This window comes from Haliaeetus albicilla, chromosome 10 (assembly GCF_947461875.1).
Source record: "Haliaeetus albicilla chromosome 10, bHalAlb1.1, whole genome shotgun sequence".
In the NCBI taxonomy this organism is placed as follows: Eukaryota; Metazoa; Chordata; class Aves; order Accipitriformes; family Accipitridae; genus Haliaeetus; species Haliaeetus albicilla.
The window spans coordinates 38,293,700-38,308,222 of record NC_091492.1 but is presented as its reverse complement, the minus strand read 5'-3'; the positions used below and the strand labels follow the sequence as shown (position 1 = coordinate 38,308,222).

General features: G+C 64.5%; 1 protein-coding gene across 1 annotated transcript; it reads left to right on the top strand.

Moving 5' to 3' along the window:
- The first annotated feature begins 63 nt into the window (after positions 1 to 63).
- LOC138687474 (tRNA (32-2'-O)-methyltransferase regulator THADA-like) lies at positions 64 to 14,404 on the top strand. The gene is made up of 31 exons (XM_069795079.1): positions 64 to 218; positions 824 to 1,001; positions 1,226 to 1,312; positions 1,598 to 1,625; positions 1,948 to 2,096; positions 2,289 to 2,411; positions 2,650 to 2,770; positions 3,037 to 3,191; positions 3,709 to 3,793; positions 4,101 to 4,237; positions 4,681 to 4,878; positions 5,283 to 5,979; positions 6,077 to 6,229; positions 6,322 to 6,431; positions 6,588 to 6,748; positions 7,002 to 7,168; positions 7,446 to 7,631; positions 8,206 to 8,357; positions 8,936 to 9,079; positions 9,398 to 9,502; positions 9,681 to 9,881; positions 10,155 to 10,305; positions 10,442 to 10,676; positions 10,825 to 11,058; positions 11,193 to 11,418; positions 11,564 to 11,770; positions 11,969 to 12,207; positions 12,418 to 12,600; positions 13,022 to 13,288; positions 13,382 to 13,587; positions 13,720 to 14,404. The coding sequence occupies exons 1-31, from the start codon at positions 115 to 117 to the stop codon at positions 13,989 to 13,991; spliced, it is 5,661 nt and encodes a 1,886-aa protein (XP_069651180.1). The 5' UTR covers positions 64 to 114; the 3' UTR covers positions 13,992 to 14,404.
- The last annotated feature ends 119 nt before the right edge of the window (positions 14,405 to 14,523 follow it).

The following is a 14,523-nucleotide window of genomic DNA, read 5'->3' as shown; positions in this document are numbered from 1 at the left end:
GCACCTTCCCCCGGAGCCCACCGGGCCGGAGCCGGGGGGGTGGGCTAGCGCTAGGGGGGGCCGGTGAGCCGGCAGGACGGCGGCCGAGCTCTATGGTGCTGCCGGGGCCCGGCCATGGGAGCCGAGCGGGAGGCTCGGGCCTGCGCTGCCTTCTACGGGGAGCTGCCCATCGCCCGGCCCGTCCTCTCCTGCCTGCGCTGCCTGAGGCAATTCGCGGGGTAAGAGGACGGGTGTCGCCCCCCCGCCCGGGGAATCCAGCCCCCCGGCATCTATCCCCGGGTGCGGGTCCCCCCCCCCACTCCGGGGCGTGGGTGGGGAGGGGGGGAGGGAGGCTGTGGGGACCCCCGCTCGCCCGCATTCCCCTTCCAGCCCGCTCTGCAGCAGCAGGGTAGCAAGTTTTAGGATTTTTTTGGGGGGGCCTCCTGCCCACACCACCCCCTGCCCCACGTTTGCCGGACCGGCTGGGTTGTGGACTCTGAGCTTTGATGAGTTTTCCGCCCCCCCCCCCCCGGGCAATGCTGAGTGCAGGTGGGAGAGAGGAGCATCGCAGGCTGGGGCACTCCTGCCCTAAGCCCCATCGAGCTGCGGCACCCCTACCCCATCCAAATCAAGCTGGGGTACCCCAACCCTAATCCCCACCAAGACGAGGCACCCCCACCCCAATGCAAATCGAGCTGGGGTACCCCCACCCCAGTGCAAATCGAGCTGGGGTACCCCCACTCCAATCCGCACCCAACCCTGATCGCCACCGAGCTGGGGGTATCCCCCACCCCAATCCCCCCTGAGCCCGAGTACCCTCGCCACCATCCCCATCCCGTTTCAGGAGCACTGCCAAGAGATGCAAAGACAAGCACCTGGAGGAGGCTCTCCTGCTGTCGCGGGTGCTGAGCGAGGGTCTGCGGGTGCTGGATGAGGCGGAGGCACGGCCCCTGCTCCGCTGCGTCCTGGCTTTCCAGATGGAGGCAACCGGCAGCTCCAGCTCCTTCCAGAAACTGGAACAGGTCTGTAACGCAACCGGCTGGGCTGCGGCTTCAGAGCTCTCTTAGCCACAAGGGTAAGCGATGGTCTCACCTGGCTCTGCCTGCTGCCGGCACAGCTCCGGTGCAGTGCATCCTTACCGGCAAAGAGGCCACGATGATGCCGCAGAACTCCCCTAAAAGCGCATCGCAGCTGGTATCTCTCGGGGGTCTGGGCAGACCAGCCAACTCGGGGTGTCTCTCGGCAGATCGTGACCCAGCTGGCGGTGGGGAAGGAAGCCCTGCTGGCCCAGGAGGTGGGCGCGCTGCTGGCTGGCCTGGCACCGCAGGGAGAGGTGAGAGCATCCTAGTTGTGCGGTGGCACTGGCTTTCACGGGGGCTTGGCTGGAGCCCGTGTGTGACAGGGACCTCCTGGTTTGGGCTGCCCGAGGTCTTTTGCTTCTCTTCCCACCGTTCCGGGGGTTTGGCCTTGCTTGCAGCCGGCGACACGTGGCTGCCCATCACACCAGCCATTTACTCATCCCCGGGACAGCTTCTGGTGCAGGCAGGACCCTCCTGCCCAAGGCACTGAGCCCCAGCGTGTCGTCACATGGGACAAACTGTCCTTCTAACCCCTGCAGGTGCTGTCTCCTGGGGACCTTCAGTCAGGTCAGTCTCTGCTCCTTCCCCTCCGGGAGCTTCTCCCAGCCCACACCACCAATGCATGGGACACCCCCTGCCCACCCAAACCGGGTCCTCCTGCGCTCGTGGGAGGGGGAGCAAGGATCAGCCAGATCCATGGGATCTCTGCAGAGGTCCCAGCGGCACCCAATGGCTCTGCCCACCCACCTGAGACAGCTGGAAACCAGACAAGCCAAAGCACCCCCTGCATCTCAGCCCCGTTCTCACCCCGCTTACCCTTGGGCTTAACCAGGAGCAGGGCTGGCTGCAGGCACAGTTTCGGGAGCTGATGCTGTCCCCTTGCCCGCAGTCTGCATGTTCATAGAGGAGAGCAGCCTGGGCCGACAGTACTGGAGGCAGAACCTGGCCCCGCTGCTGCAGCGCCTGGCCACCACCTTGCGCTGGGTACTGCAGAGCCAGCCTGCACCTGGCGGTACGTGGGACTACTTGGTCATCAAGGTAAGAGCTAAATTTCAGAGAGCGGGAAGGATCAGTCCCTACAAGGAATGGCCGGGCACTGGCAGCGATGTCCAGGAGGGATGTAACACACAGAGCCACTTCGAATGGCCATCCCTGGGGAATCGCTGCATTTTCGGAGGTAAGGGGTACTGACAGCCATCCCTGTGGACCCCATCCCTCCGGCTCTTCCAGGCCTGCCTCCAGCTCTTCCAGGCGCTGCCGAAGGACGTGGCCCCCCTGGTGTGGAGCACGGCGGGGAAGAGCGAGACCCTGCAGAGCCTGTTGGGATTGCTGCTAGAGGTGGCATGGGGGAAGGTGCGTACGGCCCCGGGGAGGGATGCTGCTGTCTGTCCTGAGGAGCAGAGTGATGCAGTCCTTCCCGGGTGCTTTCCCCATTCCCCTTCCTGAGGGAAGTCTGCAGAGACAGCCCCAGTGTCTGGGGTGTCTGATGGACCCTGTGTAGTTGCCTGCATGGGCATGGAGGGGGCGGTTAAATGGGGTTTGGTTTTAAATGGCATTCTGAGCTGTGCCTTTGCCTCCCCTGCGAGTCCAGGCCCCGAACAAGGACACGAGGCTGCTGGCAGGCACGGCCCTGAGCATGCTGGTGAACACAGCCCCCCAGCCCCAGCACGGGGCTAGCGCCATGCTGGCCCTCTTCCAGCTCTCTGACCGAGGTGCGTACTCCATCCTGAGCCGGGACTGGCCTCTGGTGAAGGGGACATTGGCGACATGGTGTTTGCATGTGAGGGGACAGAGGCTGGTGCCACTCACCAGCAGTCCACGCCAGACTCTGCTGCTGTGTCCTTTGCTTGAGGTCCAGGAGCCCCAGCTGCCACTGGCCACCTCCCATGGTCACTCCGGGATGAGCCAGCGCAGTTTTGCTCTCAGAGCAGCATTTGAGTTTGCCATCTTTCTGCCATCCAATGCAGTCATTTCCCAGCAGGCGCGGGGGAGCTGAAGTTTGGGGAGCTGGCGGTGGAAGCCCCCCCTGTCCTGGAGCCAGATGGGCTGGAGAAGCTGGTGCTCACTAGAGGTTTGCTGACATGCTGCAGGACGGACATCCTTAGCTGCCAGCTGGAGAGCTTCACCCACAAGGTAGGAGAGCTCAAACCCAACGGCCAGGGCTTGAGGGAGCCCTTGGAGAGGGCTGGCAGCCACTGGTGGGGGCTGTGGATCCCTGGGGGATGGAGCCAGGCTGCACCGCTCCACACCAGCAGCTCCATGCATCCCGCTGAGCATGGCAAGTTAGCCAGGAGCCTGCTTTTTCCAAAGACATCTGAGTGGCGATTTCCCTCTCCTGGGGGGGCCATGAAGCCAGGCAGTGCCAAAAGTAGCCCCCGCACAAGCGAAGCGGCAGCAGTGTTCGCCCGGTGTTCCCGCAGCGTGAACCCGGGGCTGCCCTGGGCAGAGCACAGCCTTCAGCTCTGCCCATCTCCAGCATCTCCCAAGTCCTCAAGAGCTGAGGACTTCCAGACAGGGAGCAAAAGCTAGCAGTAAGCTGCTGTAAGAGCAAGAAAACCAGGCAGTGCTCTCCTCACCTGTCTCGTGGCGGGGTTTTCGCACGCTGGAAAGCCTGCGCCTGCCTACTCCCTGAGCCGCTGTGCTCCTGCAGGCCTGCCTGCTGCTGGACGTGGTCTTTCCCGCTGTGTGTGCCTTGACCAAGGAGCAGAAGGACTGCCACTACTACTGCTTCCAAGGTAGGAGACGACGACCCTGCCATGGCGGGGAGGTTTGAAAGGTTCACGGTGCTTGTGACGCATGGAGCCGCCATGGCACTTCATCTTCTCCCAGGGAAGATGCTTTTCTGGATCTCAGTAGCTGGTTTGGAAGCTGCTATTAATTTCTGCTCCAGCCTGATGGACACTAACCCTCTTGGGCTCTTGTGTACCTAACAGGGAAACTGCTCCCCCTGCACACGGGGTCCTTAAGCCCGGCAGCCCGTGTCGGCTCTGCCGCAAACGAGTCTCGGGGTGAGGGCTGCAGCGGAGCTCTCTGCTTTTGCAGCCTGTGCCCTGTGGCTGCAGCGCCTGCAGGAGAGCCTGCCTGCCGTCTGGCACCTGACAGGGACCCGCATCCTGGCCCAGGACACCGAGCTGCTCCAGCAGCTCACCCGGCTGGTGTGGGACAACGCCGAGACCCCGGTAAGGCTGGGGTTGCCGAAGGCCTGTGCCACGGTAGCCAGAAACAGCCCTTCCTTCATGCGGCTCAAGCTACCGTTCCCCTGCCCATAGCACACCCCTGCCTGTTTCAGCTCCATCAACCGAATACAACCCCCTTTTCCTGCAGCTGCCCTCTGGCAGGGGCACGGGCACACACGCTGCTGAGGCCGGGGCAGTTGTCACACACGGCCTTGCATTGGCTTTGTCCCAGTGCTTCGCCCTCCCCAGGCAGCACCCACTGGTGCAGTCCCAGCCTGTCCACATCTGCCAGCTCACTGCCTGTCATCCCCACGTCCCCAGCTCCTAATCCTGTGGTTACCAGCCAGTACTGAAAGTCCACAGCCATGGGAAAACAAAGGGTCTTTCCTGATGCAGGAGGGGGAGCCCACCCTAACCGCTCCTGCTTGCTGTCCTTCTCCTCCCAGGTGGAAGGGGTGTCTGAGTTCATCCACAGCTCCTTCCGCTTGCTCCTGGAGATCTACCACCTTGAGTGCCAGCACTTCCAGGACCAGGAGAGACCCCTCTACCAACAGACGCTGCAGAGGGTGGTCTCGATGCCGTGGCAAATCAAAGCCAAATATGTACCCCTGTGTGCCATCGTCCCCTACGTGGGCAGCCAGCGGGTAGGGAAAATGGGGGGACGGGGAGGCTCTGTCCTGGCTGGTGCTGCTGCCGGGGTGGCACAGCCTCTGTCTGCTGCCTGTCACCTTCCCCTGCCCAGCTCAGCCATGTGGGCAGGCAGCCTTCCCAGCTGGGGGCGGGGGGGGTTGCATTTTAGCATCACCCAAGGGATAGTATCCCTGGTGGGGTAGAGAGCTGCAGCAACAGTGATGCATCCCTGGGACTGCTAGCGGGGAGGGAAGCTTTGCCTGTTGATGCCCACCAAAATCTGGCCAAAAGCAGCTTGGGGTACCAGAGATGCTTAGTGCCATGGGTGGCCGCAGCGTGGTCTGTACCCAGATCTGTCTCCTACTGTATGCAGCCTTCAGCCTGGCAGGGAGATGAGGGTCGTCTGCCTTTCTCCCAGGTGCTGGATGCCTACCCGGACCTGCTGCAGCACCTCCTGAGCTGCCTCTCCACCAACCACCTCTGTCCTGCAGCCACTGAGGTCTACAAGGCCCTGGTGCGGCAGCAGCGTGCCGAGTGGCAGGACGGGCACCGGGACACAGAGTCAGCTCTGGCAGAGCGGTGGGCGCTGTGCTGGCTGCCCCTGCTCTCCCAGGCGCTCCGCTCCCCCCTGCCCATCCTGCAGAGCAACGCCGCCAACCACCTCCTCGCCTGGACCCTGCGGCAGCTCCCAGCCACCCAGGCACCGCTGGCCGCCCGGTTCGGTGGCCAGGACACGGCGTCACTCCGGGCTTGGGTCTTGCTGCTGAAGGCACAAAAGAGCGTGGCGGGGGCCCTGCCACTGCGGGGCGAGGCGCTGGAGCGGCTCTCCTGCTGCCTGGGTGCCCGCGAGGAAGGCATTCGGCTGGCGGCACTGGGTCTCCTCTGCTGCAGCCCCAGCACCAACCGGTCCCTCTCGGGCACCGAGGTGCGGCTGCTGCGGGAGTTCCTGCCCCTCAACCTCAACTGCGACTCCTCCTCGTTTCGGCAGCTGCTGCAGGCGGCGGTGAGGAAGGCGCTGGTCCGGCTGCGGGACAGCTCGCTGGCCCAGCTGCGAGGGAAGGTGCCCCGAGGCACCGAGCCAGGCGAGGGAGCGGGGCAGCTCGCCCAGGCAGTAGGTGAGGTGGCCACCGCAGCACCTCCATCACAGCCCTGGGGAATTCGCATGTGGGTGCCCAGCCCAGCATCACTCGCTGCCACACTCTCTGCCCGCAGGCTTTGTGGAGTGGCTGCTGCAGCTCAGCATCGCCTCGCTCAGCCCGGGCTCCAACTACCAGAGGAAGAAGACAGCTCTGCTCCTTCTGGCTGCTGTTTTGGAGACCTGCACAGACACCTGGAGCCCCGAGAGGAAGAAAGGCCAGCCCCCGCGTGAGTACGGGCAGCCTGCCTGGAGCATCACCTCTCGGCTGTGGGGGTGCTCCCCGCTGACCCCGTCCCACTGCCCCGTGTCCCCGCTGCAGGGACCATGGCCACGCTCCTGAGCTACGCCAGGCAGAGCGGCTGCTGGGACTTCTTCTCCCAGCCCAATTTGTTGGCACTGCTGAGCTGCTTGCAGGACAGCACTAATGAGGTGAGCCTCGTAAAGCCGAGGTGAGGTCGTAAAGATGCCCGCCTTGGCCCCTAACAGGCTCGGAGGGGAAGCCCACCATGCTTCTCCTCCTGCCCTACTCTGGCCACTTTCCCTGCTCCCACGTGCCGATTCCCTCCGCCTCTCCTGTCTTGGCAGATCAGAGACTTGGCCTCGGAGCTGCTCGTCCGCTACTTCCCCGCCACGTTCCCCGAGCCCATCGCCCTAGCCCTCTTCCAGCTGGCCCAGGACGCCCTGCGCAGCCCCCGAGTGCAGGAGGCTGAAGCCGGAGCCGTGCTGATGAAGACCATCCTGCAGAAGTATGAGCTCCCAGCCTCCCCTTCCCCACAGTGGCACGACAGCCCCTAAGAGCATGTTGACAGCACCGGTATCTCGCCAGAGTCTGCATTTATAGCTCAGGGCAGCAATGGCTTAGGTTTGAAATAGCCTTGCAGCGGGGAACTGGGTAGGGTTGGGGTGCAGGAGCCTGCACTGGGGGAGGAAGGAGCCGCATAGCACAAGATGGGCAGAAAACTCCCTCATCCTCGCAGCAGCATCTGCCTCTTCCCCCAGGTCAGACAGTGGGACCATGAAGAGCCTGGCCCTGGAGGCTGAAGCAGCCCTGACGCTGCCCAACCGAGGCCTGTGCTTCGCTCAGCACCTTCTCCACGTGCTGCAAGCCCAGTACGCTGCGGCATGCCGGGACCTGCTGCAGGCAGCAGCCACTGCGCCGATGCATGGTACGGCCCCAGCCTGGCAGGACAGCAAGTGGCTCCTGCAGCAAGTCTCCTCCCCTGGAATTTGGAGCAGGCAGGGATCATACAGGCAGGACTGGGGCCACGAGTCGGTGCTAATGCCATGTCCTTGCCTCAGTTTCCCTGTATTGCTGCTCCACCTGCCCCTCGCCTAGGGGCCCTGCTCACCCTCCTGTCCATGAGCCATTTCAGCTGCAGGCTCAGGCTGGAGAGCTGGGGCTGCACCGGCCACCGCTGTGACCAGAGGTGGGTGTTCGTGCAGGAGCCGTCGCAGCCCTGCGGAGGTGCCTGCTCCAGGTGCCGGAGGTGGCCGCCTCCATGCAGGCAGCGGAGTTGGTGCAGAGCTGGCAGGAGCTCCTCACCTGCCTCGTGACCACGGCGAGAGACATCACCTCCTTCCTCCTGGGTGCTCTGCAGAGCCGGCAAGGCCCCGGCACCGATGAGGAAGGTGAGCGTGTCCCCGGTGGGGGACCGGCCGCGGGAACCACTGATACGTCCATCACAGCCATCCTTGACCCTGCAGCCCTCCAGCCTCGGGGAAGCCACTTGCTTTGGGCTCACTGCCTCTAGCAGGGGACAGCAGCGCAGTCGGGCAGGGAAGGTTGGCAGGGGAGTAAGGTCCAGAGCAGGTCACCCGGGCAAGGATGCTTCAGGTATTGGGCAGAGGATCCTGGAAACTACAGGAACAGAGTGTCTAGCACCTGGTTTTGGGTCCCTTTTTCAACTGCAAGTGAGAACAGCAGCAGAAGTAGAGGCAAAAGCCTTCCAGAAGCAGCAAGGCACTTGCCCAGTTGGAGCAGCTGGGAGAGCAAGGGCTGGCAGAGCCCTTACGGCAATGGCATGGAAGGAGCAGTGGGGCAAAGCGCAACCGCAGTCCTGAGCGGGACTCATGGCAGGACAGGACCTCGTGCCATTTGTGTACACTCTGAACAGGGGGCCATGGGTCCTCCCAAACCCCCAGCAGCATCCCCCTCCCTCTGCCCCACACCATCCCACTCAGACCAGGCTTCTCCCTCTTGCAGCTGCTGCCCCATCGTTTGCAGACATGGGGAACGCCATCGGCTCCCTCATCATGCTGGGGAAAGGCCGGGGGCAGGAGGAAGAGGAGGAGGACTCAGTCCTGCTGTCAGAGGAGCACAGCCTGATCTTGACCTGCTGCTGGGTGTCAGTGAAGGTAGGCATCCCTCCCCATGGCACCGGGGAGAGGGGCAGCCCGGCACAGCACCCATCAGCTCCCCTTTGTGGCATTCACCTTCCCCGAGGATGAACAAGGAGGAATCTCTGCTCTTACCTCGGTTGCTGCTGCACCCATCCTCGCTCCCCGGCCAGGGAGGATGCAACCACCTCCCTGCCTGCCCTTATGTAGCCCAGCTGATTCCCAGGCACTGACAGACCCCAGCTGTGGCAGTGCCGGGCTCCCCGGCTTGCAGCCCCGCAGCCACCCGTCACGGCTCCTTTCCGACAGCCGCCCATCCCGGCTTCTCTGCAGCTTTTCCAGTGGCTGCCTGGAAAAAAGCCATCTCCGTCACACGTGCCTTGCGGCTGGCTGGGAAACCGCCGTGCCGCAGAGCCTGTGCACGTTCACGGGCATGCCGGCGGCCACGCTGCCTGATGGTGCCAGCAACCGAGAGCACCCATGCTGGGGGAGGTGACGGCAGCACCCGCTGTGCTTCCTTGTGGCAGTGATGGTGGGGCAGGAGAGGAACGGGGCAGCCCTGCTGCTGGTCCCAGTGACCCTCTGCTTCTTCCCAGGAGATAGGGCTGCTCCTGGGGGGTCTGGCCGAGCTGCTGCTGGACCCCGCGCTGCCTGCAGGATCGGGGCCCCTCCTGCCGCTCCCCACCCTGCAGATGGCCATGAGGGTGTTCCAGGAAATCCTGCTGCGGTGCCGGCACTGGGTAAGAGCGTGTCCCACCTGGGGTGGCCCGGCCCCTTGCCCACCCCTCCAGCCCTGTCCCTACCCCAAGCCAACAGCCGGGGGCTCTCGCTGGCGTGCGGGGAGGGTGAGTGCGGTGGGGCAGGGTCTGCTCTGGGGCAGGACGTGGGGCACGGCTGGAAACCCCCAGCTGGGATCCCAGTGCCAAACCCCATCACATCCCCACACCATCATGTATTCTCACTTTCTCCTTTCCCTTTGCAAAGAGGTTTCTGGGGGCCGTGGGGGGCTGGCGGGTGCAGCCTTTGGGGCACGGGGACCTGACACTGCTCTGCCCTAGGGAGCGGTGGAGGGCTGCAGCATGGGCTTCACCAAGTTTTGTGCCGCTCTGCTGAACCACCCAGACGCAGAGCTGCAGGCCATCCCGCAGACCATACTGGAGCAGGTACTGTGCTCGTTGTGCTCCGAGGAATCCCAGGGCCGTGTCCCTGTATCCCCCCACCCTGGGGCGAGCACCCGCCTGGCAGCTGAGATGCCGCAGTGTGGGCTTGGTGCATCCTGTGCCCTCGCCTGCGGAGCAGCTGCAGGCTCCAGCCGTATCTTGGGTGGGTTTTGTTCCTTAGGGCTTAGAAACACTGAGCGGACCCCGGAGCAGCTCAATCACGCGCCGTGCCGCTGGCTTCCCCATGCTCTTCCTCTGCATTGTCAGCGGGGAGGCCCCGATGCAGGCACGGCCGCTGCTGACCCGCTGCGTCCAGATGCTCCTGGCCTTGGCCACCACGGCCCTGCCGCGAGACTGGGACCAGACCCTCGACCTCCCGCAGGTGAGCTCCTAGCCGCTGTAGCCCGTTTGGGGACAGGGTGATCTGCGCGAGATCCCCTAAGGGAGCCGCGCCGGGTACCCCAGCACGAGGCTGTGCTAGTGCGGAGAGCTCAAGGTGAGCAAAAAACCATGGCCCTGGCCACACTGCCTATCCTGGCAGCCCGAGAGCTGATGGTCCCTTGGCTCCCCCATCTCTTCCCACCATCTTCCCATTGCACGGAAGCGCGAGCCCCCTCCCCACGCAGCGCTGCTGAGCCCCGCACGCTCTCCCCAGGTGTGCGCCCTCCACGTGCTGCAGACGCTGGTCCGCGGTGCGGGGCTGGGCGGCGCGCTGCTGCGGCACGCCACGCCGATGGTGGACCTGGCGCTGCAGGGCTTGGGCTCACCGTGCTGGGCCATGAGGAACGCGGCCATCCAGCTCTTCAGTGAGTACCGAGGGGGAGAGGAGAGGGATCCCTGCAGTCCCCCCCCGGGGGTCCGGAGCCTGGCTGGGGCAAAGCGCGGTGGACCGGGCAGGGGGTAGAGGGGACCTTGACGCTCCTTTCTGCCCTGTCCCTGCAGGTGCCCTCACGTCCCGGCTGCTGGGCCAGCAGCGGAGCCGTGGGGAGGGCTGCCTGGCGGAGGGGGTGAGCCTGCAAGCCTTCCTCGGGCAGCACCCCCAGCTGGGCGCAGTGCTGCTGGGCGAGCTGGGGGCGGCTGCAGGGCCCGTGCCTGGGGGGCTCCACCTGCGCCCCGCGCTCCACGCCGTCCTCACCCTCCTGGCCCAGCTGCAGCCCGGCGCCGACGGCCCCGGCAGGTGAGGGGGCAGCAGGCATGCTCTGCCCCGGTCAAGGGTTCCTGCAGCGGGAGGTGGTCCTGCGGTGCCGGGGTTGGCACTGACTCTCGCGGCAGGGGGTTTTGCTCCAGCCGGAGCGTCGCCACGAGGTGCCCTTTTTGCTCCACAGCCCTTCTGCTCGCTTCCTGGGGCCGCTGCTGGGGCTGGCAGAGAGCCCCAGCTACGCCGTGCGAGCGATGGCTGCCAAGGCGCTGGTGCCGGTCGTCCCGCCGCCCTGGCGCAGGGGGCTTCTCCTGCGGCTGGCCCGGCAGCTCCCCGCTGCGCCCGGACGGGTCCGCTCACACAATGCCCTCCACGGGCGCCTACTGCAGATGCGGGCACTGCTGGCCTCGGGCACCAGTGGGTGAGCGGTCCCACGCCATCCCCCCACCCAGGGCCCCTGCGGTCACTCTGTGACGAGATGCAGCTTTTGGGCTGAAAAGCAGCGCCCACCCCTGTGCTGCGGGACCCCCGGTGAGGCTGCCCGTCTGCCTGCAGGTTATCGGCCGAGGCGCTGCGCCCCGTGGTTCTGCAGCTGGAGGCACGAGGCTGGCTGCTCACCCCTGCCCAGCGCTGCCCGCTCGTCCGTGCTGCCTTCCTCCAGATCCTCGCCCTCCTGCCCGCATCCTTCAGCCCCGGCTTCGCCCAGAGCATCCGCGCTGCCGTCGGCACCGAGCTGGGCACCCTCCCGCCGGGGGGAAAGCCGGGATGTGCCGAGCTGCAGGTACCACTGCCTGCCAGGAAAATCATGGCCCGTGGCCTTCCTGGCGGTGAGCCCAGGGGTGGAATGTGGGGACCCCCCCCACTCAAGGGGGTACACACCCCACTCGAGGCTGAGCGTTGGAAGGAGGATCCTGGTTTTCCTGCAGGTGGGCTCAGCCATCCTCCACCAAACCATGGCCCACTTCATGTGCAGCGAGGCAGCCCGGCTGGCGGACGGCGAGCGGATCGGTGCCGCCTGCTCGCTTCTTCGGCAGCCAAATCCTGATGTCCAGCTTGCCGTCCTGAGCTGGGTGATCGCTGGGGAGGGAGGAACATGCAAGGAGCTGGAGAAGGCTCTTGGGCTGACACTGCTGGTACGACGAGGCTCGTCACCAAGTAAAACAAAGGGTCCCCAACGCACCATGCAGATGGGATCCTGGGTGCTCACTGAGAAGCATGGTGCTCCCTCGGCTGAGCGCGTGGGTGCAGGGCACTCCCCTGGTTGTGTTGAGGTTGCCACCCCACAGTGCCGGGGCAACTAACCGTGTATCTTCTTTCCCATTGTCAACTAGGAGAACTTGGGGTCGGTGCTGCGAGAGAGAAGGGACAAAGAGTTCCTGAGATTGTACCTTGAGGCTTTGCTGCATCTTTACAGAGATCCCTCATTGTGGTCCCAGGAAGCTTCCCATAAGCTCCAGGGTTCTTCGGCAGTATGCCTGGAGATGCTGCTACACATGGTGGAGGCTGAGCGTCCTGGCCCCGACCTCCTCTTCCAGGCACTGTGTGCCGCCAGCCTGCTGCTCGCCCACCGGTAGGTCCCTGCTGCTGCCGGGGGGCTCTGCCTGAACCTTCCAGGAGATTTCTCCTTAGTCCTTGCTGGAAACGGAGCCACGATTCCTCACCTAGAAATCACAGCTTTGCGTCTGGGTCCTGTGGTCTCGGGGCAGCCGGTAGCCTTTGGATCCCTGGACAGAGCTGGAAGGTGTGCCTGAATTCCCTCTCCTTCCCTGGCTCCTGACAGGGTTGGGGCCAAGGATGGTCCCCTGGTCGAGCGATGGTGCGCAGCGCTGGAGGAGTGCAGCCGGTCTGCTTCATCCGAGGTGCTGCGGCTGGCGGCTGCCCGGTCCCTGCAGATGGCGGGTGCCGACGTGGTGCGGCGATCCCTGCGTGCTGCCTGTCCCTCGCTTGTCCCCGTGGCTCTGCGGTATGTCCTTGTGGGAGCAGCATTCCCCACAGCCCCAGGGTGTTGCAGGTTAATAGGCTGACCCTATGAAAAGCAATATCCTTTGCAAAAAATTCAAGGGCATTAAAGAAAACTCCGCTCATTCAAAAAGCACAAACACCTAAGAGCCTGCAGCCTACAAAAAAATTTGTGGGTGGCGTTTTAATAGAAGCAGACAGTCTCTTATGAGCAATAAACTGCATTGATGGGTCCCTCGATCTCCATCACGGTCCCTGCTCTCCCAAGCAGTGAGCTCTCTGGCAGTGACTGTGGAGAAAAGTCCTTCAGGGAAGCATTGCCGGGGTGGTCTCATCCTTCCCTCTTCTCCAGGCAGGCTGGGGATGCTCTGGGGAGTGCAGTGGCCTTCCCTTCCCTTCCCTTCCTTTCTCTTCCCTTTCCCCAGGCTGATAAACGTGGGCATTCACCTTCTGCAAGACGAGGAGCGGGAGGTCCGGCACGAGGCCTCGGGTTTTGCCAGCCTCTTGTGGCCGGACCCCGGGGAGTCGCTCCCAGACAGCTGTGTCTTTGTGCAGGACAACGTGGGGCTCCTGGGCCTCCTGCAGCTCCTCCTAGCAGAGTTTGGGGAGCACCCCGAAACCTTCAACTCGCTGCTGCAGCACCTCCCCATCCTAGATCTCAGGGGCATCGTGGAGGAGCTGGAGACCAACAAGTGAGTTGCCAGACCCCCGGGCTGGGTACGAGGGAGCACAGGGTGCCGTGGGGCCAGCCCTCAGCTTCGCTTGCACCTCGGCTGCCCCCCCAGAGCCGCCAGCCTGTACAAGGAGGACGAACCCAACGTTTTTGCGGAGCCGGCCGTCCTGGCGCGGCAGCTGCTCCCCGTCCTGCTGCAGCTCCTGGAGAAGGCGCCTGCCGGCAGCCTGCTCCACGCCTCGGCTCTGCGCTGGCTGTCGGCCGCGGGCCCCAGCGTCCTGCGTGACCTGCGATACTGCGAGCGCTGCTGGAGCCGAGGTACGGCACAGGGGGAGCGGGGCGGCACGAAGCCCCCCGGGGACAGGCAAGCTGGCGTCCTTGTCCCCTGGACCAGCTCTGCCTGGGGGGAGCCCGCCGCGCTGACGGCTCCTTTGCCCGCTCTCTCCGCAGAGGCTGCTGCCCGCTGGGCGATGAAGGCGCTGGCCTGTGCCAAGCTGCACGTGGCCGTGGCCGTGCTGCTGGTGAGAGCCCGGCTGGCAGCAGAGGTGCTGCGTGTGCTGGGGGATAGTGCCGCTGCCGTGCCGGGGCTGGGCTGCAGCCCCCAGGAGCTGGAGCAGGAGCTTGAGGTGGTGCAGGGGCTGCTGGCGCAGCATGGGCTGGCCCCCACGCTGAGCCAGGGTGATGTGCCGAGAAAGCCAGGACCACCAACCAAAGCTGCCTGATGGTTCCGGGCAAGGGGCGGCATCGTGCCAAGCCCCACAGCCACGAGGCTCCTGGTTTGTGCTGCCACATCCCTCCATTTGTTGGATGCTTTGGCTGGCTGCCAGCCAGGACTGTGGGCTCGGTGGTGTAACTCGGGAACCCCACTCGCCGAGTGGGACACGCTCATTTTGTTCCCAATGTTTTCTATCTCTCCATCCTGAGGACACCAGTGCACCATCGCCCTGGCCCATGCTCCTGTTCCTACCCACGGCATCCCTGCCCTCAGGTCTGATTGGGAGGAGGGGACACGCGCCCCGGAGCCCTCGCACCCCCTTGTGCCGCTTGACTCCCACCACCTGTTTTTTTAATCAACGTTTTAGCTCATGGCTGACCTGGGCTTTTATCCCAAATAAAGCGGCCAAGAACATCCTCAGCATTGAAGCCTTTTAATTTCCCTGCTCAGGAGAGGCGGTGGGAGAGGGGGAGGCTGCAGCAGCGGGAGGCGGGCAGGAGCTGAACGTATCGTGGGGCAGCAAACAGCCACCAGCCGCA

Bases quoted from the DNA above. Each gene is read 5' to 3' on its own strand.
- LOC138687474 (XM_069795079.1), top strand. From the start codon at position 115: ATGGGAGCCGAGCGGGAGGCTCGGGCCTGCGCTGCCTTCTACGGGGAG. The intron at 1,002-1,225 runs GTCTGTAACGCA...GTCTCTCGGCAG, and splicing joins CCTTCCAGAAACTGGAACAG to ATCGTGACCCAGCTGGCGGT. The intron at 13,588-13,719 runs GTACGGCACAGG...CTCTCTCCGCAG, and splicing joins CGAGCGCTGCTGGAGCCGAG to AGGCTGCTGCCCGCTGGGCG.